This window comes from Anguilla anguilla, chromosome 13 (assembly GCF_013347855.1).
Source record: "Anguilla anguilla isolate fAngAng1 chromosome 13, fAngAng1.pri, whole genome shotgun sequence".
NCBI lineage: Eukaryota > Metazoa > Chordata > Actinopteri > Anguilliformes > Anguillidae > Anguilla > Anguilla anguilla.
This window is the reverse complement of record NC_049213.1, coordinates 22,529,983-22,552,458: the sequence shown is the minus strand read 5'-3', so window position 1 is coordinate 22,552,458 and position 22,476 is coordinate 22,529,983. Positions and strand designations below refer to the sequence as shown.

At 44.2% G+C, this 22,476-nt stretch overlaps 2 protein-coding genes across 4 annotated transcripts; both read left to right on the top strand.

Annotated features, from left to right (window-relative positions):
- Positions 1-340: 340 nt before the first annotated feature.
- appl1 (adaptor protein, phosphotyrosine interaction, PH domain and leucine zipper containing 1) lies at positions 341-19,304 on the top strand. 3 transcript variants are annotated; one of them, XM_035388481.1, is made up of 22 exons: positions 341-535; positions 4,788-4,886; positions 6,210-6,269; positions 7,464-7,535; positions 7,710-7,797; positions 7,888-7,929; positions 8,612-8,670; positions 9,097-9,243; positions 9,724-9,806; positions 9,955-10,113; positions 10,403-10,591; positions 11,595-11,637; positions 12,605-12,661; positions 13,129-13,220; positions 13,526-13,708; positions 14,121-14,170; positions 14,585-14,759; positions 15,096-15,132; positions 15,620-15,766; positions 16,042-16,092; positions 16,553-16,642; positions 16,914-19,304. In XM_035388481.1, exons 1-22 carry the CDS (start codon positions 482-484, stop codon positions 17,061-17,063), a joined length of 2,127 nt encoding a protein of 708 aa, XP_035244372.1. In that variant the 5' UTR covers positions 341-481; the 3' UTR covers positions 17,064-19,304. The 3 variants fall into 3 exon arrangements, with proteins under 3 accessions (XP_035244372.1, XP_035244371.1, XP_035244374.1); XM_035388480.1 differs by having other exon boundaries at positions 14,118-14,170; XM_035388483.1 differs by lacking the exons at positions 341-535; positions 4,788-4,886; positions 6,210-6,269 and adding an exon at positions 6,858-6,962 and having other exon boundaries at positions 14,118-14,170.
- A 105-nt stretch (positions 19,305-19,409) lies between these two features.
- On the top strand, positions 19,410-21,916 carry LOC118211333 (homeobox protein ANF-1-like). The gene is made up of 4 exons (XM_035388484.1): positions 19,410-20,931; positions 21,128-21,288; positions 21,412-21,513; positions 21,671-21,916. The coding sequence occupies exons 1-4, from the start codon at positions 20,796-20,798 to the stop codon at positions 21,773-21,775; spliced, it is 504 nt and encodes a 167-aa protein (XP_035244375.1). The 5' UTR covers positions 19,410-20,795; the 3' UTR covers positions 21,776-21,916.
- Positions 21,917-22,476: the final 560 nt, after the last annotated feature.

Genomic DNA, 22,476 nt, shown 5'->3' with positions numbered 1-22,476 from the left:
GGACTTCAACAGAATCTGAAAATGTAGGCGAGTACATTGCCCTCGAATGACCACAACAGGAGGTCAAGCAGCTGATAAATATTTCAGAGAGCCAATCAGAGTCCAAAAAGGTGACTACCGCTCTTAAACATTTCCTTCCACGCAGCGGTTCCATTACACTGTGGTACACAAGTAACATTACGCCCAAATCACAGTGAGACGTTCTTCAGAGCCAAAATGGCTACTATTCCCATCTGGCTGGAAGTTGACAACAATCCCATGACATAACGCATAACCAATCAACAGTTAGATTTCAGCAACGTGTTATTTTCTCCAATCACAACCTGACTAAAGGCGGAATATCCGCATGCTGAGGATCCAGGGTTGGGTGCTGAGGATTTGTTTGGGCTGAAGCGTACAGCTATAGCTAGTTAGTGGAAGTCATTGCGAATTATCATTATTTTGTTTTTGGAATATATTTTGATATTAGTTACCTAGCGACATGCCTGGAATTGATAAACTACCGATAGAAGAAACACTGGAGGATAGTCCACAGGTAAAATTTATATCATTGTTCAAGGTAGCTAGCTGAGCTAGCAAGCTACCTCCTGAATAAAGCTCTTTGTGCAATGGAAGAGCGCTGCAATTAGCTAGCTAGGCTGCCATAACTGATACCAGAGCTATCTGTCAATAAAATACCACATCAGCTGACGTTAACTAGATAGATAAGACATTATCTAATGCCTTGCTGGCTTTTTAAAAATGTTATTCATGTGTTAGCTAACGCAGTTGGCTTCATATGGGTGTAGCTAGCTATATTTTACTACACCATTACACCAATTGTTTCTTTTTCTTCAGAAACGTCAGATACGTAACAAGCTATATATTTGTTTATTAGTGTCCTGCTGAATTTGAGAATTTGGCACTTCTTCTGTTAATTTGTTGGCTAAATAGTTATATTGATGCTCACAAGTGTGATTTGTGTACATGGTCTATTAGCTATCGAGAAAGCACCGTTTATTTACGTTATTTCGTAGGCTAGCTATTTCATTTTTACTGCAATGCTTTGAGCAGTATTCATAATCATGGGACTGCATACATCTGTTATTTTGTTTGGGATATTTTAATAATGCATAATAGCAGGACGTTTCATACGAGAATATAACCATGCTTTCAGGAGGTCCAAATGCAGGTGACAACTCGGGCTGGTCCATGTAGGTTTCTCCACTCCAGCTTACGCCTGACACCTGCCGATATTTTAATAGGATTTTTTCGTTAGTTAACGTGATGTAATGCATTTTCTGCAAACAAAAAGTATAACCCTCCCTGATCTGGTACCTGATGCAAATGACGTTATATCTAATACAAGAAAGGAAGTAACATGTAAATAATTCTCCTCTGTAAATGTTAGATTTTATCTTGTCACTTTATACAGATCCAGGTAAACCATATCCAGAGAATATGTGCCTATTTTCTCTTTCCAGGCCATGTTTCTATTGGGGTAACTTTTACAGAACAAATAGCAAATACATCCAAAATCCTCTTAAAATATTGAACCCTGAAAAACCACAGTGGAATTGAATGAATGCTTTCTGTAGCTCAGTTATATTGCACTGTGCTGGCATGTATGCCTAAATGAGGGTTTTACATTTGTGGATAGAACACATCTTTTTCCCAGCCTCTGTTTATCCAACTTTTTTTGGAGTTGGCATTTGTGGACGATGCCCCACAGTCTTTCCCTTGTACACTGTAGTTTTAATATCCACTCTTATATTTGCATACATAGCTGCACATCTACTGGGCTCTGAACGTGACCATGAGCCCATTGGACAGAACACCAGGGGAGGTGTCAGTCTCCAGAAGAGAGTTACTTTCTCAGTTATTCATTCACTCAGTGTATTGTTAATTCAGTCATAATCCCTTAATTCAGGTAATAACTCGAATAACTTGTGGAGTCATAGTTATGTTTGTATTTATCCTTTAGTCTATGTATTCAGGTGAATGCCATTGAGATAAATATTTGTTTTGCAAGGTAGTCCTGACCAAGAGGTTTGAGCACACAGCAAAAATGAACACGGAACTAGGATTTACAGAAAGAGCAGAGAGGAAGGGGGTTCTCCTAGAAGTGTTTTATAAATAAAAACATCAGTGGTGCTGTCTACGAGTGGCTAGTGAAATGAAACCTAACATTGGATAAAGGGCACAGTGGTGTGAACAAAAGTAGGGATTCATGATAAATGGAGAAATGCAAATTAAAACAGAAGAGATTGCATGCATACATAATAATAGGTTAAACGTGAAACGTGTTTGCACGCTGTGAGGTGTTCACACTCACTTGGGACAGGAAGCAGTGTGGATTGGCAGGAAACTGTGAGGCTGTATATCAGAACCTAATATCTGTTAATTTCAGCCTAGACTAAAATAGCTGTGTGTTCAAGTCAGGCTCCAAGAAGTCATTGGATGTGAGGGTCGAGGCACTGCAGTTCTGTTGTCAGGGAGTTGCAGGATGTCACCATGTGGACCGTAGTAACTTGTATCAGAATACCTCAACAATTTCCATGGTGGTGTAAGATCTACAGACAATATGCACTTGTGTTCTTGCTTTCATTTTGCTGCTTTTTTTTGCTTTGGTTTGAAACCCTGTTGCCTTTATTTCTGTTGTCTTTGGCTTTCTCTCCAGTCATCATTTATGTGGACTTTTTTTGTATCGGTAATGCACTGATTCACTGACCTTCATGTTGATCAGCTGAGTGAATAGGATGTGCCATCCAGACTGTTGCAAAGATCAGTGAATCTATACATTCATCAAAAAATAATGAGCACCATGGTCCTACAGGAAATGGCTGCCAAGAAGCGACTGCTGAAACCTTACCCTCTTCAGTGATATTCTTTGTTAGCTGATGACAGTCTTAATTAGGCTGTAATGTAAGATAAAATGGTTAAACTGTGACTTAAAATTATTTTGGTGAAACTTTTCTAAATAGCCCAAAGATTAATCTCTGCTGCTTGGTGCTTGCAAACACAAGACACATCCAGTTCCTCTCCCCCACCATTTTCTCCAAATTTGGAAGAATTTCAAATTTCATGTAGGTCTGTCAGTTGCGTCTGTAGGTCCTCTGTCACTTCGGGAGGGTGAGGACATGCACATGTCCTCTGTTGTGAAATGAACAGTCTGCTTCTTCTTTCATTCCCCACTGCTCCTGCCTCAGCTACTGTCATACAGTCAGCTGGAGAAGTTAGTAAAGAGTTGTGACATTCGTGCTCGCCCTTGGAGACATAATGGTGTGGGTTCTGGCTGCTTTTCAGCACTACATTTATCAATTAAAGTGGATGATTACATGGTAAGCTCAGTATGGTTTTTTGGGCCTGAATTGTTTTTAAGAATGTAAGGTCTGACTTACTGATTTTTAGAAAGTATGCTCTGAATTGGTTGCTGATTTTTAGAGTGCATGGCCTGAATCTATTGATTTTAAGAATGTAAGATTGGAATTGGTTGATGACCACCCTGTCGCTCTCCCATGGGCACAAATGAACAACACTGGTACAGAGTGATGAGACTGGAGATATTTTGCCCACTGACACTTATGCATCACCCCCAGCTGCCACTGCTACTGCCATGCTGTGGATTCAACCCAGACCCATAATGTAGACCTAAGACCATTATCTGAGCTATACTCAGATTTTTGTGCTCTTGACATCAAGTTGATATAGTCCCAACTTTGCATGCCCTTTACATACAGTGTTCTAGTGCAGAATGTCCGAAACTAACTTTGATTTATCCTGGCCTTGCTTGACCATGACTTGGTCATGAACTTACTACGAGACCTCATTAAGTCTCGCTGGGTGGCAGTATCGCTTGGTGGCCAACGTGCAAGATTTGTTAATGCTGCAAAGATAAAGAGCACTTTGAAATATGTGGCTACTGCTGGGGAGAACAGTCACATGATCAGATGCTCTCAGATAATAAAAAGCTGCCAAACCTTAGTGGTCAATGGTTTAGTTCCGAAGTCTTGACATTCATTATTCCTGAAGATTACTCTGGAGAGACTTGGCCCTCCCAGGCTTTGAGTCAAACAGGGATGTAACAAAATATGTCTGTTTTTGGCTGCCACCAACAAGGCCTACATAAACGGGACTGCACCATGAGATTGAGACATTTCCTGTGAACTCATCCAAAGCCATTTCAGACTGATTTTGGGGCAGGGATCTCAAACTCCAAATTCATGGAGGGCCTCAGCTTCTGCTGGTTTGTGATGGGTTTCAGCACTTAAGTGCACACTAAGTTATTGCTTAGTTAAAGTGTCCAAAAACAAATTGTTGATGGTAAGGAACCCACAAACAGCCTTCAGACCGTGCCGCCTTCCAGGAATGGAGTTTGAAAGCCCTGCTGTAGGTGTTACTGAGGAACAGGTTCTTGTGTGCCGTTGGGCCCCGCCTGATTCAGGAGGGCGGGGTCTCCTTCCTCACGGATGGGACGAAGGGTTCGGCGCCACATGAGTGTGAAGCTAAATTTAGTCCCTCGCGCATGGGCCCTGAATTTCCACGGCCCGGCCCCGGTCATGGGGAAGTTGCAAGACTACGAGGAAAAAAGCATAGATTTTCTCCTCTCTCATTTCCTGCTGTATGATTGCTGCTCTGTTTCACTCTCATATCTGATTTCCAAGAGCTGACGCTGCTCTTACTGTGGTGTATTAAAATGCCTGGCCTCCCGTCTCCTGTGCCCCGCACCTGCTGGGGGCGTGTGGGGGGGGGGGGGGGGGGGGGGGGAGGGGGTGCAGTGGCTCAGTGCTTCCCTGTGTCCGCTGCAGACGCGCTCCCTGCTGGGTGTTTTTGAGGAGGATGCAGCCGCCATCTCCAGCTATACGCACCAGCTCTTCCAGGCCATGCAGAGGATCTACGACGCTCAGGCGAGTCCACGTCCATCCCCTCTGCCCTCAGGACACGCATGCACAAGCACAGACGCACATGCGCACACACTCAACCACGTGCATGTGGCTTCATATGCACGCAGACCTGCGCATATATGCAGATAGACGTGCACACACATGTCCAGGTACATGCAGGCACACATACAATCTGCTTGGTTGGAATGAGGTTTCTCCCTGGTGAAAGAGTAGACTTGGATAACTGCCGCCTAAGGGGAGTGATATGCATTTTAAATGGCTAGTTGTAGCTCTTTCTTAATAAGCGGTCTCATCTCCTTCCTCTCTTGGGGGAGAAAAACCACATTGTTTTACTGTGCAATTGGCAATGAGCTGGTGGGTCAGAGTTGATGTTCTTCTGGTTTGGTTTCATTCCTGAGCTGACTTTAAAGAAAGTCCTCTTCCTCAGACAGATTAACAGAGGTGGGCATCTCCAGTCTGTAGGGAGTAATATCTACTCACGTATAGTGACTCAAGTGAGCTGTGCTGCTGTAGTGTATGTCAAACCTGTAACTGAGCTGATCTACAATGCAGTGCCATGCTACAGCACCACTGTCTTATATCAGAGTGAAGCTAAGCAGCCATACAGCCCTGTACCCTCCTCATGTCAAACTGCTGCAGCTAAGCAGCCATACCACCCTGTACCCACCACATGTAAAACTGCTGCAGCTAAGTAGCCATACCACCCTGCACCCTTCTCATGTAAATGAATGCACTGATTTACTCGCCTTCATGTTGTAAAAATCAGCTGACTGAATAGGATGTGCTATCCAGATGGGTGTAAATATCTGTGAATGTATACGGCATTCATAAAAATAAAAAAATAAATTTAATAGAGCGCCATGGGTATTTTGTTTCCTTACAGCCCTGACTCATTGTGGTCATTAAAGTTACTTTGGTCCCTTTCGAAAGAGCATGATTGTCAACTTTGGCATCTTGGCAGAATTCCTACTAAAACAGGCTCTCTAGAGCTGGTGTCCTAATCATCACCAACTACTTACTGGCTCCCTGTCCTTCCCTACCAGCTTAGGTTCCTAGTCATCACTGCAGAAGAGAATTCTTAGCAGGGTTGCAGAATCCATTCCATTCCAATTCATTCTTTTCATAACCGGAAAGGATATTTTATGCAATAAGTGGAAAATCCTCAAAGAACATTATGGTCATTTTTTCAGTTCATGAAATTAGTTTATTTCCTTAATTGGCTTAGTTGAAATTGAAATGACCTCGAACCTGGTTCACTGTTTAATAAAAGTAAAGTTTTAAAAAGAAAAGTAGAAATGATGCTTTGCTGCTCTGGATGATTTACAGAACGAGCTCAGTGCTGCGACACACCTGACGTCCAAGCTGTTGAAGGAGTATGAGAGACAGGTACAGATCTCTCAGATTCAGTCTCATTTCACACACACACCTGACCTCCAAGCTGTTGAAGGAGTATGAGAGACAGGTACAGATCTCTCAGATTCAGTCTCATTTCACACACACACCTGACCTCCAAGCTGTTGAAGGAGTATGAGAAACAGGTACAGATCTCTCAGATTCAGTCTCATTTCACACACACAGCAGAACCTCCAAGCTGTTGAAGGAGTATGAGAAACAGGTACAGATCTCTCAGATTCAGTCTCATTTCACACACACAGCAGAACCTCCAAGCTGTTGAAGGAGTATGAGAAACAGGTACAGATCTCTCAGATTCAGTCTCATTTCACACACACACCTGACCTCCAAGCTGTTGAAGGAGTATGAGAGACAGGTACAGATCTCTCCGATTCAGTCTCATTTCACGCACACACAGCAGAACCTCCAAGCTGTTGAAGGAGTATGAGAAACAGGTACAGATCTCTCAGATTCAGTCTCATTTCACACACACAGCAGAACCTCCAAGCTGTTGAAGGAGTATGAGAAACAGGTACAGATCTCTCAGATTCAGTCTCATTTCACACACACACCTGACCTCCAAGCTGTTGAAGGAGTATGAGAGACAGGTACAGATCTCTCCGATTCAGTCTCATTTCACGCACACACAGCAGAACCTCCAAGCTGTTGAAGGAGTATGAGAAACAGGTACAGATCTCTCAGATTCAGTCTCATTTCACACACACAGCAGAACCTCACAGATATGAACCTCAGACTTACAAACTGACTGGTCGGGGTTTGAACCCAGAAGTATCATACGCAGTGGTGCCTTTTCAAGATCCTTGTTACCACTGATGTAAGGAAGAGAACAAAACCAAGCCATTTTCCAAAAGAAGCCATGCTAGGTCACTGAAAAGGATTTGTGTCATTTAGTAAACTGACATAAATTTTTATTTTTTTTAAACACCAATGGTTTTATTTTTGGTTAATAACTTCAGCTGCATATTACATGTACAAAGTAGGAATAGCATATTGAAAAATAGCATATTTGATCAGGGAGGGTGGGGTTAAGTCACCAGGGTCCTTCCTGCCTCACTGTGCAGGAGCGACGCCACTGCCTGGTTGCTCGGCGCCTGCAGTCTGCCGGGGTCCGCTGTGCGTGAGGTTCAGTGGCTGTGCTGCTGCTCGACTTGTGCGTTTGTTTTTCAGAGGTTCCCCCTAGGGGGCGATGATGAAGTCATGAGCTCCACTCTGCAGCAGTTTGCCAAAGTCATCGATGAGGTGGGCACCTGCTTTTTGAGGGACATTGTTTAGTGCCATTTCTGAAGTTAGTTTCATGATTACGGAGCGTGTCTGAACTCTGTAGTGCATTCCGTTGTTTCTCCGACCCTGATATAGTGCATCTCCTTGTCTTTCGGTACACTCGTATGATGTGTCTCCCTGCCTTTTTTTCAGCTCAGCTCATGCCATGCTGTCCTGTCCACACAACTGGCAGATGCAATGATGTTTCCCATCACACAGTTCAAGGAGAGGGATTTAAAAGGTAAAGAGTAATCCCCCCGGTCTGGGCCCTTCAGTAGACTGCAGTGAATCGGTAGAGCTCGGCCCTAAGACACCTTTCTCTTTCCTGCAGAGATCCTCACTCTGAAGGAGGTGTTCCAGATCGCCAGCGATGGTGAGTGAGGAATCGTCATTCTGTACCTCTTTGATGGAGAGACATGTTTGTGCACAAGGTTGTCTTCTTTATATTTTATAAGGGTAATATATTGCTTTTATTCGTGAAGTGACAGACTCAATGTCCAAAATGGAAGGTGTGACAGTATTATTACTCAGCTGGCCATGGCAACAACAAGCATGGTACTAAAATTTGTGGAAGGTTTAGTTCTGTTTCATGCAGTGAAAATCATAGGTTTGCATGGTAGTGGATCCTGTTATAACTGCATTTGGAAGGCGACCTCAATGCTGTTGTTACTTGATGCCTCTGTATTCAACCAGACATTGAATCTCCACTGGTGATAGGCACAACAAGCATGATCTATGGCTGTTTTCTCTTACTAGCATAATAATCAGATTCTCACAGTAGAGTCGATAAGAGCCTGCCACGGCTGCACTATTGTCCCATGGACCATTCTGAAACAGTAACAGACTATGTCCTGGGCCGCATCTGGATGGTTCATTGTGAACGTGCTAAACAGCAGCTATGCGTATTGTAAGGATGTATCTATGGTGCTTATCACACGCTGTTGAAGATGGTTTGCAGAATGTACTTTTATTCAGCAATACCAGGTATAAATCTGTTTAGCCCAGTGTATCTATATATAAAAGTGAAACGTCCTAAATTAAAATTTGTCTTTTAGATCACGACATGGCCATCAACAGATACAGCAGGCTGTCCAAAAGAAGGGACAATGAGAAGGTGTGTTATTCAGTCCCTCCTCCGCGCTCTGAACGCTGTCATTCCCATTCAGTTACACACTAAAGGAGTTTGCACTGCTTACGGGGCCCAGGGCTACGACAGGAGTTACAAGATTCCTAAACAGGAACCTTATGGGAACATTGTAACTAAGTTAAGATATTAATGGCACCCAGAAACTAGGGAAAGGAGAGGACAAAGCTCTGTGTATTATTAACATATATGTGCTGCCATTTGTGTATTTGCTTGTGTTCATATATGTATGTGTCTCTGGCTGTTTGTGTGGTGTGTCTATGTCCATTTGTGTGTTCATGTTTTATTGGTCTGTGTGTGTGTGTGTGTGTGTTTCCCTGGTTGTGTGTGCATATTTCATTGGTGCACGTGTGTGTTCGCACATGTGTTTATGTATGTATCTGTGTGTGTGCTCAGGTGAGGTGTGAGGTGATGGAGGATGTGTACACCTCCAGGAAGAAGCAGCACCAGACCATGATGCACTACTTCACTGCACTCAACACCCTGCAGTACAAGAAGAAGATCGCCTTACTGGAGCCACTGCTGGGATACATGCAGGCACAGGTATGGCAGTGTTACTAAATTACAGCACACCTGCACTCATACTGCTAGTGTGGTACCTGTAGGCCCTAGGACAGCCTGGTTACTATGGTTACGACACACCTGCACTCACACTGGTAGTGTGGTACCTACAGGACCAGGGACAGCTTGGTTACTATGGTTACAACACACCTGCACTCACATTGCTGCTGTTTTACCTGGCACAGATATAGAAACATCACCATGGTTACAGCACACCTGCACTCAGTGCTGCTGTTGTGTTCAGAGAACCAGGACAGCCATTTTGGTGAAAAGCTCACATTATCCAGATTTTGTGTTCGTAGAACACACTGCTGCTAGGCGTCATTTTAGTGTGTGTGTGTGTGTGTGTACCTGTGCGTCAATCCATATACAAGTTGGAGCTGTATTGCCTGTTGAATTAAGTTCTCTCTGTGCTAGTACAGGGTGTGCGGTGTAACTGTACTGTGTGTCTCTTGTTGGCAGATTAGCTTCTTCAAGCTGGGCTCTGAGAACTTGACTCAGCAGTGGGAGGACTTCCTGTCCACCATCGGCACCAGCGTGCAGAAGTAGGCGCTCCAGTCTGTGCAGAGCTTTCTCCTCCAGCGTTGTGTCATCAGAGCCTCATGTCACTGTTCTTTCTGGTTTCTGCTGTGCGTGCGTCTGTCTGTGTGCGTGCGCGTGCGCGCGCGTGCGTGTGTGTGTGCGTGTGCTCAGTGTGCGCAGGGAGATGGATGGGGAAGTGGATGTGATGCAGCAGACCATTCAGGATCTGGAGCAGGCTAGTGACATCCTCTACATGCCTGACCCCGACCCCAGCAAAATCCCCATCAACCGCAACCTCACGCGCAAGGCTGGGTACCTCAACACCCGCAAGTAAGCTCACCCACGATTAAGACATACACTTTACACAAACATGGGGCAAATATTTAAAATGGGTCAAAACAAAAAAGAAATACTGTACCTTCACAACTACAAACTTCCCTAGATCTACAAGAGGGGTGTTTGTGTGTTTTTCTCCACGTAATCAGACCCTCTGTTTTAACTCCCCTCTTATTTTCTCTCATGACTGCATTAGCTTCTCTGTTCCAGTGCTGGTTGCTCATCCTGTATGTCTGTCTGTCTGTCTGTCTGTCTGTCTGTCCTGTGAATGTGGCCCTGCCAGTAAAACAGGCCTGGTGTCTTCATCCTGGGACCGGCAGTACTTCTTCACCCAGGGAGGGAACCTGATGAGCCAGGCACGGGGGGACGTGGCCGGGGGGCTGGTCATGGACATCGACAACTGCTCTGTGATGGCAGTGGACTGCGAGGACCGCAGATTCTGCTTCCAGATCACCTCCTTCGACGGAAAGAAGTAAACAACAGATTTTACTCGCTGCCTAGCTTTTATCTGTGCCTTGTGCGAGAACAGTGTTGAGATTTTGTGAGTTTGATGTGTGCGTGTCCTCATGCATTCAGTGCATTCATCCATAAAAGCTGTCATGTATAAAGCTTGGAGTGTTCATGCTGAAATCCTAACACAAGGTAAAACCTTAACCCAGTAGTCATGCTGTGCAAGTCCTAACCCTTTCTAAAGCGATCACCCACTTAGCTGCTTGTGGATAATAAAGGTATAAAACCCTGCTAAATCTTGCTCAGGTAGCTCCTCTCAGGAGGGGGGATAAACCAGCGCACTCAGATGGAAAATAGCCCTCTGTGTAAAGGTATAAATACACATTTGGTAATACGAGTATTTATGCAGAGCTGCAGGCAGCGTCAAAGAAACAGTTGGCTTCTTTAAGAGTTGTTGCTTGACATAGGCTTGGATTAATTAATTTAAAAAAATGAATAAAATTTAAAATCTTTTTCTTTTAATACACCGCGTGCCACTCCCCCCCCCCCCCCCCCCCCCACCACCACCACCACCACCTTTCATTTAGTCAGTGCCCAGTATGTCCCCTCCCTCACTCCGGACTGTGCTGATGCTCATGCGGTGTGGTGTGTAGCAGGCGGTGTAGTTGCGGTTTCCTGACAGGACGATAGCGTGAGCGGTAAGACTGCGTTTCCCCTCTAAAGCAGACAGAATGAGCCGTCTGAACCCCCCCACCCCACCCCGTGACCCACAGTAGGTGCAGATGAGCTCAAATAAAGGCAAACTTACGCCTCATAAGCGTGAGAGTTTTGGGTTGCTCTCCGCGGAGAGTGCGCCCGCAGCCCTGCTTTGTTTTCACTGAGGTCGCCATGGTGGAAGGGCTTGTGTTTGAGATTTATTAGATTTACTTTGGGCCTGGTTTCAGCAGAGAGATTCCGGCCCCTGCAGTGGTGAAAGTGATATATCTGAAGGCCTGTGTGTGTGTGTGTGTGTGTGTGTGTTTCAGAGTGGCCATCCTGCAGGCTGAGAGTCGGAAAGACTGCGAGGAGGTGAGGGAAATTTTACGTTTGCCATTTGGTGTTTAGCAGACACTTTTATCCAGAGCGACTTGTATGTTTCTTATTTATACAGCCGTGTATTTCTACCGAAGCAGGTCAGTTTAATCACCTCGCTCAAGGGTACCAGAGCAGTGCTCCATCTGGGGATGAAACCTGAATCATCATATTACACTGCCACTGTAAATGCTGTTATTTGTGTCTTAAATTTTCTTTATTGGCTCACTGTCGGTCCTCTGCTCTTTGTCAGTTTAGACTCAGTCGGCAGAATAAGAAAATTCACCTATTAAAATGGAGATAACTTTGCACTCAATTAGCCATACATAGCACTGGACCTCAGCTATGGCCAGGTGTTGGTTTAGATCTTGTTTTGCTTTTCAGTAGCTTCCTAATCCTTTTATTGTAGGAAAATTCCAGAACCGGCTGTATTGAGCGATAACGTGTTTTTCTATTCAATGTCTGTGTTCTTCAGTGGAAATTCAGTAACAAAATCTCATCCAATTATGTCTATTTTGTGTTTTAGTGTGTAGAAATAGTTTATTGAGGATACTCAATTTCAGATCAAGGCAGAAGAAAGTCAAGTCATGCTAACTAGCTAAGATGCTAATCGGTTAACTAGCCAACACTTGTATTCAGATGCATGAAAAGTGATAATACATTAGAAATTTGGAGTCAGATTTTGCTGCTTTCGTGTTAAGCCATTCCTTTGATTCCAATGTAAAGTGTTTCTTTTAATTGTGTTTAATTTAAAAGTGTTTAATTTTTAAAATTGTTTGTACAAATGGGACTTTTGCTAATTGTTGTTATTTTATTTATTTGAGTAGTCTGGACTTATATTACATGTTGTCCTGATTAAAGATGCAATGTAACTTCATAATGACCTTCTTACGGTTATTAATGATGATGATCCAGGGGGTGTTCTTGGCCATTGAATGTATGCTACGTCTGCCGATTCTTTCAGTGGATTGCGACGATTAACAACATCTCAAAGCGGATCTATCTCAGTGAGAACCCTGAGGTGAGTCTGCGGTGCTTTGTCTCTTCAGTCATTGAGTAATATCGTGTTTCACCTCTCTGGCTCTGGTTCTGAGTGCTGCTTGCTCCTAACGCTGGGGTTTCCCCATGGATTGACCGTTGCACCATAGTGCAGAATGTCTTATAGTTTTCTGTTGATTGGATTGGTATTTCTTCTCCCTCAGGGAGGGATATGTTATCTTGGGGATGGCATATATTATCTTGGAGCAGGGATATATTATGGTGGGGAGGGGTTATATTATCTTGGAGCAGGGATATATTATCGTGGGGAGGGGATATATTATCTTGGAGCAGGAATATATTATGGTGGGGAGCGGATGTGTTATCTTGGGCAGGGACATATGATCGTGGGGAGGGGATGTGTTATCTTGGGGTGGGTTATCTTATCTTGGGCAGGGGATATGTTATCTTGTGCTTGTCATTGTGGTAAGGGTGCCTCTGTATTGGCAGGAAACTGCTGCCAGAGTCAACCAATCAGCTCTGGAGGCTGTGACGCCCTCGCCTTCCTTCCAACAGAGACATGAGAGTCTGCGGCCCAGCTCGTGAGTGGCTGTAATATCACTGAACCCAAAAACACTGACACACACACACACACACACTCTATCACTATACCTGAAAACACTGAGAGACACACACACACACACACACACACACTATCTCTGCACCTAAAAACACAGACACATATAATACATACACATATACAGAGACACATATACACATGCAAACAGATACATGTGCACTCACATCCTTACACGCAGACAGACACACACACACACACACACTCACGCACGCACGCACGCAGACACACACACACATTCCTTCCGCTCACCCTCCCCGTTCCCTCCAGGCAAGGCCGTCCCAAAGCCGCTCGCTCCAGTAGCCAGAGCTCAGTGGGCTCTGAGTCCCCCGCCCTGTCCTCGCTCTCCCTGGACTCGCTGGTGGCCCCCGACACGCCCATCCAGTTTGACATCATTTCGCCCGTCAGCGAGGAGTACGCCGGCCAGGCCAAGAGCGCCGGGCAGGGGAGCAGGTTAGGGCTATCCGCACACACCTTACACGTGCACCAAAAATACGCTGGAGTTCATTTATGCTGTTCCTCTGCACACCAGGGGCCAACATGAACTTGCCATAGATGTAGATCCTCAGGGCGGGGACAGGGGGGACAAAGTCCCCACTCCGACATTGAGAAAATATCAAATGCAGCTTAATTTAAATAACAGAAGATAACAAAAAGAATTATATGTATCATTGGACAGTCCTTTTTTTTTTTAGATTTGTCACTAGGCTTTTTTAATAAATAAAGTCAAGTCACTAAAGGGGTTGGAAAAGTTGCTAATTCTAGCAATAAATTCACCAAGATGGCAAAAGTGATTTATTTCTGTGCTTCCTCCTCTCAAAGTCAGTGCCAATTTCTGTGTTCCCTACTTCCTTTTTGAAAGAAGGACAAACCCGTTTGGAGAGTCTGGAGAGACTCAGTCTGAAGAGAGTGAAGGTAAGACTGTCTGCCTGCGCAGTGTGTGCAGTGTGCATGTATGTGTGTGTGTGCAGGTGTCTGTGTGTGCGCATGCGCATATGTGTGTGTGTGTGCGTTTGTGTGTGCACAGTGTGTTATCAGGTAGTCAGCCTGCTGTGTGTGTAGTGCGTATTTGTATGTGTGTGTGTGTGTGTGCGCGCGCAGTGTGTTGTCAGGAGTGTGTGTGTGCGCGCAGTGTTGTCAGGGGTGTGAGTGTGCTGTGTGTTGTCACATAGTTAACGTGCTGTGTGTGTGTGTGTGTGTGCGCGCGCGCGCGCAGTGTGTTGTCAGGGGTATGTGTGCGTGCGCAGTGTTGTCAGGGGTGTGAGTGCGCTGTGTGTTGTCACATAGTTACCGTGCTGTGTGTGTGTGTGTGTGTGTGTGTGTGTGCAGACTCCATCCTGCACCAGCTCTACATTGTGCGCTTCCTGGGTTGCATGGAGGTGAGAGCCACGGAGAGTGCTGATGTCATCTATGAGACCATGCGCCAGATCCTGGCTGCCAGAGCCATCCACAACATCTTCCGCATGACTGAGTCCCACCTGCTGGTCACCTGCGAATGCCTCAAGTGAGAGCCCGCCTCCTTGTCCTTTACACACTCTTAGGGATGAGTGACACTGGAAATTAGGCCCGCCTCCTTATCCTTTATACTAGCTTAGGGATAAGAGACAGACAGGTGTCTGCCTGATCTGGTTTGTGGTTCTCACCCGGTCAATTTCTTTAGAATGGAGGAGAGGGTCCATTGAATGTGTGATCTAAAGGTGTGATTTCCTGAGGGGGGTTGTGTGAGTTGTTGCGTGGGTGAGAGGCCATGTTTTATTCAAAAAATCACACGATTGGAAGCATTATTGTGTGATCAGAACTAAGATGGCGTTTCTTCAACCTGTGTTGTTCTGGTCTCCAGGCTCATCGATCCACAGACTCAGGTGACGCGATTGAGGGTAAGTGTTGCAGGCTCCAATCCCAACCCAACCTCAGAGGAAGAGAATTACATCTGTACACATCTCCCCTCATTGCAACCATTCGAGAAATTATTGTCATGGTTTTATCAATAAGAAACTGGTTCATTACAGAGATGGGTGATGACCTATGCATGATGCCCACAACAATGTTGATGGTAACTATAAATTTGTATAAACCCTGAGAATGTCTGTGTTTCTCAATCTCTTCCTCTTCCCTCTTCTCTCTCCCCTTTCTCCCTTCTTCCCCTCTCTCTTTCTTTCTCTCTCCCTTCCCTTGCTCTCCCCCCTCACTTCCTTCCCTCCCCCTTTCCCCTCCCCCTCCCTCCCTTCCCCTCTCTCACCCTCCCTACCTCTCTTCTTCACACTCTCCCTCGGTCTCTCTGCCTCCCACTCATCCTGCCTTCCTCTCTCTCCCCTTCTCCCTCTCTCCCTCCCTCCCTCTCTTTCTCCCTGTTGTTTTTCACAGTTTCCCCTCTCCAGTATAGTGCTGGTTGCGACTCACCAGGAGAACAAGCGTCTGTTTGGCTTTGTGCTGCAGACTGCGGGGGGGCGGGCAGACGGCCAGCCCGTCTCTGTCTGCTACATCTTCGAGTCCAACAACGACGGCGAGAAGGTACCGCCCCCTCGGCCTGTCACTCAGAGTGCAGAGCCCGCCCACCTCTGCTCAGCGGGTTGGCTGCTAATGCCTGCTCCATTTTCCTCTGGTCTGCTCTGCACAAGCAGCATCACACATCGATGACTCGGCATTTATTTGCTCCCTGATTCTTCTAATTCTGAGAAATGTCATTTGAGAAGCCCTCTGGGACGACCTGTTTGTAAAGGGCTAGATGTGGAAAAGAATTTTTTTGGAGAAAAGCAACCTATTTTTTCTCCTTTTTCTCTGGTTAGATCTGTGACAGTGTGGGCTTGGCAAAGCAGATCGCCTTCCACTCAGAGATGGTAAGTGACACAGTGATGTCAGCGTCTCTTTTGAATACAAATGGAAAGGTGTGATTTTCCACACTGCCTCGAACTGGCCTAGCATAGCTGCTGGGTTAGAGACATCACGTGGATGAAAATAGATGATATTACACAAGTAGACATACAGTGGAAATAGAGCAGAAATACAGTGTCTCAGGGTAGCCATGGTGGCACTGAGCCATTGGAGGTGCTCAGATAAGCTGGATCATGCTGACTGTGGCCAGCAGCCCTGCAGGGCAACAGACAAACGGCTCTGGTGTTCGGCAGAGATGGTTTGAGCCAGCCGGGGATGACACTTTGATATGTTTTTATTGGCTGTGGGGTAAATACATGTGGTTTGATTGGCTGTGGGGTAAATGCATGTGTTTTGATTGGCTGTGGGATAAATAAGTTTGTTTTGATTGGCTGTGGTTAAGGGTGCTGCTCTCTCTGTGCTCAGGACCGCAGGGCCTCTGAGAAGCAGAAGGAACTGGACAAGGCCAAGGAGAAACAGCAGGAGGAGCTGAGCAAACAGAAACAGATAGAGAAGGTACAAAAACACTCTCTCACACACACACGCACACGCACACAGACACACACACACACACACACGCGCGCACATAGACGCACGCACGCAGACACACACACACACACTCACACACACACACACGCGCAGACACACCGACACGCACAGACACACAGACACACACACACACACACACACACACACACGCACAGACACAGATACACACACCCTCATGCACTCGTTCACATTTCTCTCCTCTGCGTGTTTTTCTCCTCCCTGTGTTCTCCATCATCAGGACTTAGAGGAGCAGAGCCGCTTGATCGCGGCGTCCAGCCGGCCCAGCCCAGCAGCCGCTGACGGACAGGTCCTCGTTCTGAGCAACAGCCAATCGGAGGACAGCGATGCCGGTGAAGAGGGCCGAAAGAAGGGGGAGTCGGACGCCTGACTGCAGCAGGAGGAGCCGCGGGGGAGAGACACAAGCCCCACCCCCATGTGAACTTCTGCCCCACCCCCTCTGAAGCTTCTGCTCGTCCCAGCTGGGGCTCCGTGAGATGAGAGGAAGGTCACCTCCACTCCACCAGCCCCCAACCACCACCCCATCCCCCCCTGCCCCCACCCCCCAAAAAAAGATGAAAATAAACAGTATGGAAGAGGAAGTCAAATGACTTTTTGGCACTGCCCATGAGCTTTCCGAGAATATTCCTCGCTTTGTATAAATCTTTTATTTTCTACTGGCTTCTTTATTCAGAAGATATACATTATATATAAATATATATATAAAATGTGCTTTTAGAGTAATGTTTTTTATATATAAATCAATGCAGTACTGATAAACCACAGCATACTAAAACTTTTAAAAGAGACGTGTGGAATACTAAGCTTATTGAGAGGGTAATTGCACGTGTTAATAACCAACAAATTTATTAAGGACTTGCGATGTATGTGTAATAGTGTACATTTAATTATTGTGTTCTCAGCTTCTGTTTTAGTGTGATTATGTGATTAACAAAATTGCATGTGCTGTGGGATCTGTTGGCAAGCGGTTCTGCTGATTGCGCTTCCCATCACCGAATCGCAGTTTGATGGTGTGAGTCAGACGTACAGGATAGCGAAGCGGCAGGCCTGTCATTGAGCCAGGTAAGTCAGAAGCCTGTGGCTGAAGAGCAGTTTGAAATATGTGTGGGAGATCTGTTTCTAATTTCAACTTCCAGGTAAGCTGTGGAATTGGCATGGTGAGATCGAACAGACTTTTGGGAATGAAAGCATGGCTGGCTGTTACTTTTTTTTTTACTCGAGTGTATCCACAGAGTCACCTACATAATAGTGCTTATTCAAATCTCAGCAGTCCCTGGCGGTCAGTTGAAGTCATAATCGAAATACTGTGCCCATACGCCTTTAATTGTTTTAAAAATATAGAGAATATTGCTGTTTATTTCTAACAATCTCTTTTTTGAAACAGTGGAGAAATCCTTGTTTATGCCTCACTGGTGTGTTTTGTCTGTGGATTTGTTTGTCTGTGAATGTAAAATGAAATTTGGAGTATATTTGATTTTTAATCTCTGTGTAATACTTATCACACTACTCTGGCTCTCTACTGGCCATCTCCATAATATTGTGCTCCACTTTAAATTAGTGCATAAATGTGTACATGTGTACAGAGGTGACATGATCACAAAGGTGTGAGTCCCTCAAATGCCCAGCATATATTCAGTGTTCTCATTTGGATGCTTTAAACTGGCATTGAGTATCTAAGATGAGCATCTATGCCTCTTCTCTAAATCTGGGTTTCACAGTCCCATGCAAGTGAGCTGTAATGGGCAAGGGAAGGCGAGAAGAGAACTTTTTCTCTCTTTTTGTGGTTGCAGTTTCACTGGCTTCATCTGTGGAATTATCTGTGGCGTAAGTGTTCTTAGAGTTAGAGTTGGCCAAATCAATGTCTGTAGTACTGTTACTGGCAGAATTTTTTATGTTTTTTTTTATTTTTAAATTTTTTTTAAAAAGCATATTTTCGTCATACCCCCATGCTCCTCGCCCCTCTACTAGAGAAGCCACATTACGATAGAACATGCCATCTTTTGTGGAGAGGTGTGGAATGGGCTGAAGACACTACCTTTGTGGAAAATGGATTTAACTGACATGCTCAGTGAGTGCATGCATTTCTGTGATTTGGCTGAAATATGTCTAATATACTAATGGATTCCCCTTTGTAAATCTGAATTGTGTTATTCATTTACATTTTATTTTCATACATTATGCAAATTCCGTTTTCATGGTACACCTACCTATTGCATAAAATGAACTGTTTTTTTTTTTCATTTAATATGAGGAGTTACAAGTTTGATAATGAAATTGCCTGCTACACAGTAAGGGGATATGGACTGCAAATCTGAATTCATTTCTAAATATAAGAAATAAATGGTAAGACTGAATAAGTATGAATAGCTCAAGATAAATTTGAAACGGAATGTCTTTCTGCGGCTTTAATTGATGTAAAACAACGGTGAAGGAGTAGAGGTTCTAGTTAATGTTTGTGAGAGGAACTGCACTTTAGTGACGTAGGACAAGGAGATGATGTTTTCTTAAAATGTTTACTGTATATATAGGTGATTCTTGTGGCAGTTAGAGCAAAGATAACTTTTTAAAAATGCCGAAAGATCTTTTAAAAAATAAATGTACAGCATTGGAAGGCTATGTGTGTGCTCATTTTGTGTGTCCTCTTCCTTACAGAAGACTTGTTTAAATGATCAAATGGTCCAGTGATTTTAATTCACCCTTTCTGGGTTATTGGAGCCGATTTTTATACCTAAAACTTGGATATGATGTATATTTCAAAATGGAGCTTACCAACAAAACAAAGAAGATTGCTTAACGTTTTCAGTGTCATACCCAGGAATTAACTGGGATGTCAGGGTGCTTTATTGTACGCAAAGAAGTACCGTTGTTTCCTTTTCCTTTTTTAATGCTCACTCATTAATTTCATTTCCCGAATACCCTTAGCTAGGCCTACATCACTGCCTCGATTAGCGTTTCTCTCCTAAACCGTTTATAATGTTGACAAGAGACATAGTTTTATGGTTGGCGGCCGGGATACAATATTGACAATAGGAATTATGATAATTTCCCTAAAAAAAAAAAAAACAAACAGAAAAAAACCACACATTGTTCAGAAGCAAGCTACTGTAGAATCAATGCATAATAATACACGACTTTCAATATTCATGTTGCCAGGACCAACTCTCACTGTGGTCTTGTTTAGGCCTACTCGGAACATGAATTGTAAGCGTGTCATAGGCCTACATTATGAAATTGTACTTATTTTTCTGCAAAGAACAAAGAGGATGCGGTGGTGCCATGCACTGGGAAATGGCCTTGTTCGTTTCCCGAAACCTTCCCACTAGGGGAAGGAAATAAACATGAGCGTTATTTACTGACAGCGCCTGTACTCTGTGATTGAGAGACGGCTAATCCCGAGATGGGCGAAGAACAATTATTACACCTGGATTTTAGCGATATGTCAGCCTGCCCCTGCGTGCCTTCTGCAAATACCTTTTGTGTGACATTGACCACATTCATCGTCGTATATGCATGTGAAGAGAAATTAGGGAATATTCATTAGGCTTATCTCAATAGCATTAAGGGATTATTATTTTTTTAAATTCTATGTTATGTTTTTACCTAAATGGGATTACGTAATACTTCATTGGTTTCTCATTATGATGACGATTGCATTATTGAAAAATAAATTATCCCCATTCCTCGGCAAATGCGCAAATGGGAGTTGGTCTAATTTTCTACCTTGCTAGTTTAAAAGAAAAGGACGTCAGTTAAGTTTTGTCTGTTTTAATGGGAGATTTAAAGGCTCCCCTGTCCCGAAGAGATAACATGTTCACACCTAGTGTTTGTACCCACAATCCCCCCTCCCCCTTCCCGCCCGTGGATGCGCAAAGTACCTGCAACAATTACCCTCCGTGCCCCATGGTGGGGGTCCTTATTCAGATGCTAAGCCTTGCGACTACAAGATTTTAATTAGTGACGTGGCAAATCCTTTCGTTCGCTTAAAAAATCTCGATACGCGGAAAGTTTGTGATCTATAAGTGTTGGAACCGCTGATGGTGCGCCAAGTACGTTTCAGAGCACCGGTCTCTGGTGCTCGATTGCAGTTCTTTCGTTTTTCAGCATGCCTTCCTCGAGCTCTACTACTGTCCTTAAAGTGATGGACAAAAAGACGCTATTCACTATCGAAAGCATCCTTGGACTAGAAAAAACCGGACAGCATCCAATAACATCGCAAAAACCACATCGGCCTTGGGCGGGTATGTCAACAGTAAATGTCATAAAATAATAAGACTGTTCACTTACTTTAAGATTGCATTTCTGTTGCAAATAATGTGCTAACATGTTTTTCTTTCCCTGCTTTGTTCGAATAGACTAAAAATCTTCTAAAAAGTGAACAATGTGCTTTTGCCCTCCGATGAGTAGTCTTAACCTAATGACATTGCGAAATTCCAGATTCAGGAACAGCGCAACTTCAAGTTCACGCAGTTGGCAACATCTCACACGAATCATCAGAGGCGAAGGTCAAAGAAGAAAGTCCCGCGTGTTCTTCCTACCGAAGAACACTGAACTGGTACATTGGTCGCAGGCCCCGGACGGCTTTCACAGGAACGCAGGTAAACCGCGAATTGGAAAGTGTTGCTGGTGAAAGGACAATAATTTGGCGTCATAAAGATCAGCCCCCAGTTTTCATGGTGACATTTCATCGTATCATTTGCCTTTGTACTTTTTGTCTCCAGATTGAGCTTCTGGAAAGTGTATTCCAGGTGAACTCCTACCCAGGTATAGATGTAAGGGAGGAGCTGGCACAAAGACTGGACTTGGACGAAGACAGGATACAGGTAAGTCATTGGGAAACCAAAACTGTTCAGTAAATATATGGGCTTAATTTTCTGCAGTAATAATAAAAAAGTACATTCTTTTTTTGATGTTTGAAGTGGACAACACAGTGATCAGTTGGTTACTTGGAATGGGCCTGCCTGTGCTTCATGTTTTCAGATTTGGTTTCAGAACCGTCGGGCGAAGCTGAAGCGGTCACACAGAGAGTCACAGTTTCTCATGGTGAAAAAAGCCTTCACCGATCTCCAGGGCTCATCAGAATAGTAAATACAGCAGGGTATCTGTATAGTCTGTCTCTCCCTCTCTCTCTCTCTGTTGCTATAATATGTTTTCTCATCTGAGCATGGTGTGATGAACTGGATTGTATGAAAAAAAATAAATGAGCTTTTAAATCTCAAAAAATAACCTGCTCTCTCTCTCTCACTCACACATTTTAATTCTTTATTTTGGTCCATGATTATAAAATACATTATAAGGGCCCAAAAATATTTCAGTTGCTGTCTGAGGTCATTCACGTGTGTAGCAGTACAATAGGTATAATCCATATCCCAATAGACACACACACATGCACACACAGTTCTCTGTACAGAAGTACAATTCTCTGAGAGTGGACAAATAGCTTTTCCATGTGGATTTGGAATGGACTTATTTTGTGTTTGTGGGAAAATGTGAGTGTGTTTTGCTTGTTCAACATTTTGAGTTACAGTCAAATGCAATACAGTACAGAACACAGTAATATGCAGCAGATGCATTTTTGATTAGTTTTGAGTCTTGTAAGTTATATTGTGTACATTGATTTTGTCGACACTCCTTTGTAAATGAGTGCAATTTTAAATGGTTTTGAATTGGAAAATAAATTTATATAACTTACAAATGCCTCAGTTGCTCCTTCTCTGTCTCTTTTAGCTTTGTATTGAGGTGTGGTAGTTGGAGAGACAGCTTGTAGTTTAGACAAATACACACCA

Excerpts from the sequence above, each read along its gene's own strand:
- appl1 (XM_035388480.1), top strand. The coding sequence starts at position 482 with ATGCCTGGAATTGATAAACTACCGATAGAAGAAACACTGGAGGATAGT. Across the intron at positions 7,930-8,611 it reads GTTCCAGATCGCCAGCGATG|ATCACGACATGGCCATCAAC; the intron begins GTGAGTGAGGAA and ends TTTGTCTTTTAG. Across the intron at positions 9,807-9,954 it reads ATCGGCACCAGCGTGCAGAA|TGTGCGCAGGGAGATGGATG; the intron begins GTAGGCGCTCCA and ends GCGTGTGCTCAG.
- LOC118211333 (XM_035388484.1), top strand. The coding sequence starts at position 20,796 with ATGCCTTCCTCGAGCTCTACTACTGTCCTTAAAGTGATGGACAAAAAG. Across the intron at positions 21,289-21,411 it reads CGGCTTTCACAGGAACGCAG|ATTGAGCTTCTGGAAAGTGT; the intron begins GTAAACCGCGAA and ends TTTTGTCTCCAG. Across the intron at positions 21,514-21,670 it reads TGGACGAAGACAGGATACAG|ATTTGGTTTCAGAACCGTCG; the intron begins GTAAGTCATTGG and ends TCATGTTTTCAG.